This window comes from Pterocles gutturalis, unplaced genomic scaffold (genome assembly GCF_000699245.1).
Source record: "Pterocles gutturalis isolate BGI_N339 unplaced genomic scaffold, ASM69924v1 scaffold25822, whole genome shotgun sequence".
In the NCBI taxonomy this organism is placed as follows: domain Eukaryota; kingdom Metazoa; phylum Chordata; class Aves; order Pterocliformes; family Pteroclidae; genus Pterocles; species Pterocles gutturalis.
In genome coordinates, this window is record NW_010116157.1 from 3270 (window position 1) to 4634 (window position 1365).

At 59.3% G+C, this 1365-nt stretch overlaps 1 protein-coding gene across 1 annotated transcript in view; it reads left to right on the plus strand.

The window, feature by feature from the left end:
* LOC104463203 (band 4.1-like protein 1) overlaps nt 1-1360 on the plus strand; it is a gene marked incomplete at both ends in the record, with an annotated part of 3142 nt that extends 1782 nt beyond the window's left edge. Inside the window, 3 exons of the mRNA XM_010075434.1 lie at nt 171-323; nt 1082-1179; nt 1327-1360. Coding sequence (XP_010073736.1) covers nt 171-323; nt 1082-1179; nt 1327-1360 — 285 coding nt within the window. The remainder of the gene's footprint in view (nt 1-170; nt 324-1081; nt 1180-1326) is intronic.
* Nucleotides 1361-1365: the final 5 nt, after the last annotated feature.

Genomic DNA, 1365 nt, shown 5'->3' on the forward strand with positions numbered 1-1365 from the left:
GTGTCGGACCAGAGGACCTCCAGAGAACCCACCTCAAGCAGGCTGCAACTCAGTGACCTCGCTGTCAGCCTGTAGCAGAGCACCGAGCAGGAGGGAGCATGGCGTGCTGGCCAGACTGGTTTTTACTGGGCAGCTGAGCAGTCCCCTCCTGTCCCTCTTGTCCCCTCCAGGACTCCGAGGGCATCGACATCATGCTGGGCGTCTGCGCCAATGGCCTCCTCATCTACAGGGACCGCCTGAGGATCAACCGCTTCGCCTGGCCCAAGATCCTCAAAATTTCCTACAAGAGGAGCAACTTCTACATCAAGATCCGGCCGGGTGAGGTGGGTGCTGAGCGCCATCGTGGCCGCGGGGCAGGAAGGGTGCTGCTGGGCGGGGCTGGGGCTGCCTGCTGGGGGTCTCTGCCCCGAGGGGCCCAGGTTAATGACCACGCTGGCCAGGAGAGCACATCTCCCATGGCATGTGGAGGCTTTCAGCAAGTGCTTTTGTGTTCGTGCTCTTGTTTTCTCACTGGCAAGGTGACTCCAGCAGGCTGGGGGCACCCCAGGCTCCTCTCCCCACCAGCCAAATGCCGTGACCCCGCTGGCGTAGGGAGGTGGCCCAGGAAGGGGTGTTGAGGGCCATTTTTGACTTGTCTTCCATGCTTCACAAAAAAACATCAGGAGGCTTCTTCATTCGTTTTCTGACTTGATTTTCACTCTTCTCGCTTTTGCGTGCGCTGATGGAGAATGCATTTCCACCCACGTTTTCCAGCAGGCAGGAGGGCGAGGGCAGCGCATCTAAAATGGAGAGTGATGTCCTCTCGCCCACACGAGCTGTAAAAGGTTTTTGTTCCTTGAGGGAATTTATCTTGCACTGAAAAGCCATTTACAGTTGAGGAAAGTGCTTAGGCCAAAAGTGTGGGGGTGTGATCCCAGCACCCTGTGGGGCTGCCGTGGCCCTTGCCAGCGCTGCTTTGAAGACTGTTTTTTTGCACAGTCATGGCTCCTGCCGGGGCAGCCTGAGAGGCTCAGCAGGATGGGTCCCATCAATCTTCTGGGGCAGGATCTGCCTGTAACGACGTGTCTCTGTCTCCCCCAAGTATGAACAGTTTGAGAGCACCATCGGCTTCAAGCTGCCCAACCACCGCTCCGCCAAGCGCCTCTGGAAGGTCTGCATAGAGCATCACACCTTCTTCAGGTGAGGAGACCTCCTCCAGACCTTCTCCAGGCCTCCCTTCTGGGACGCACACGTGTTCCTGCCTCTGCCGCAGTGGGTACGCATGGGGGGCAGCGGCAGGGGGCATGGCTGGGGCTGGCTGATGGCTCTCCACCTCCCTCCCCCCAGGCTGGTGTCCCCAGAGCCACCCCCCAAGGGCTTCCTGGT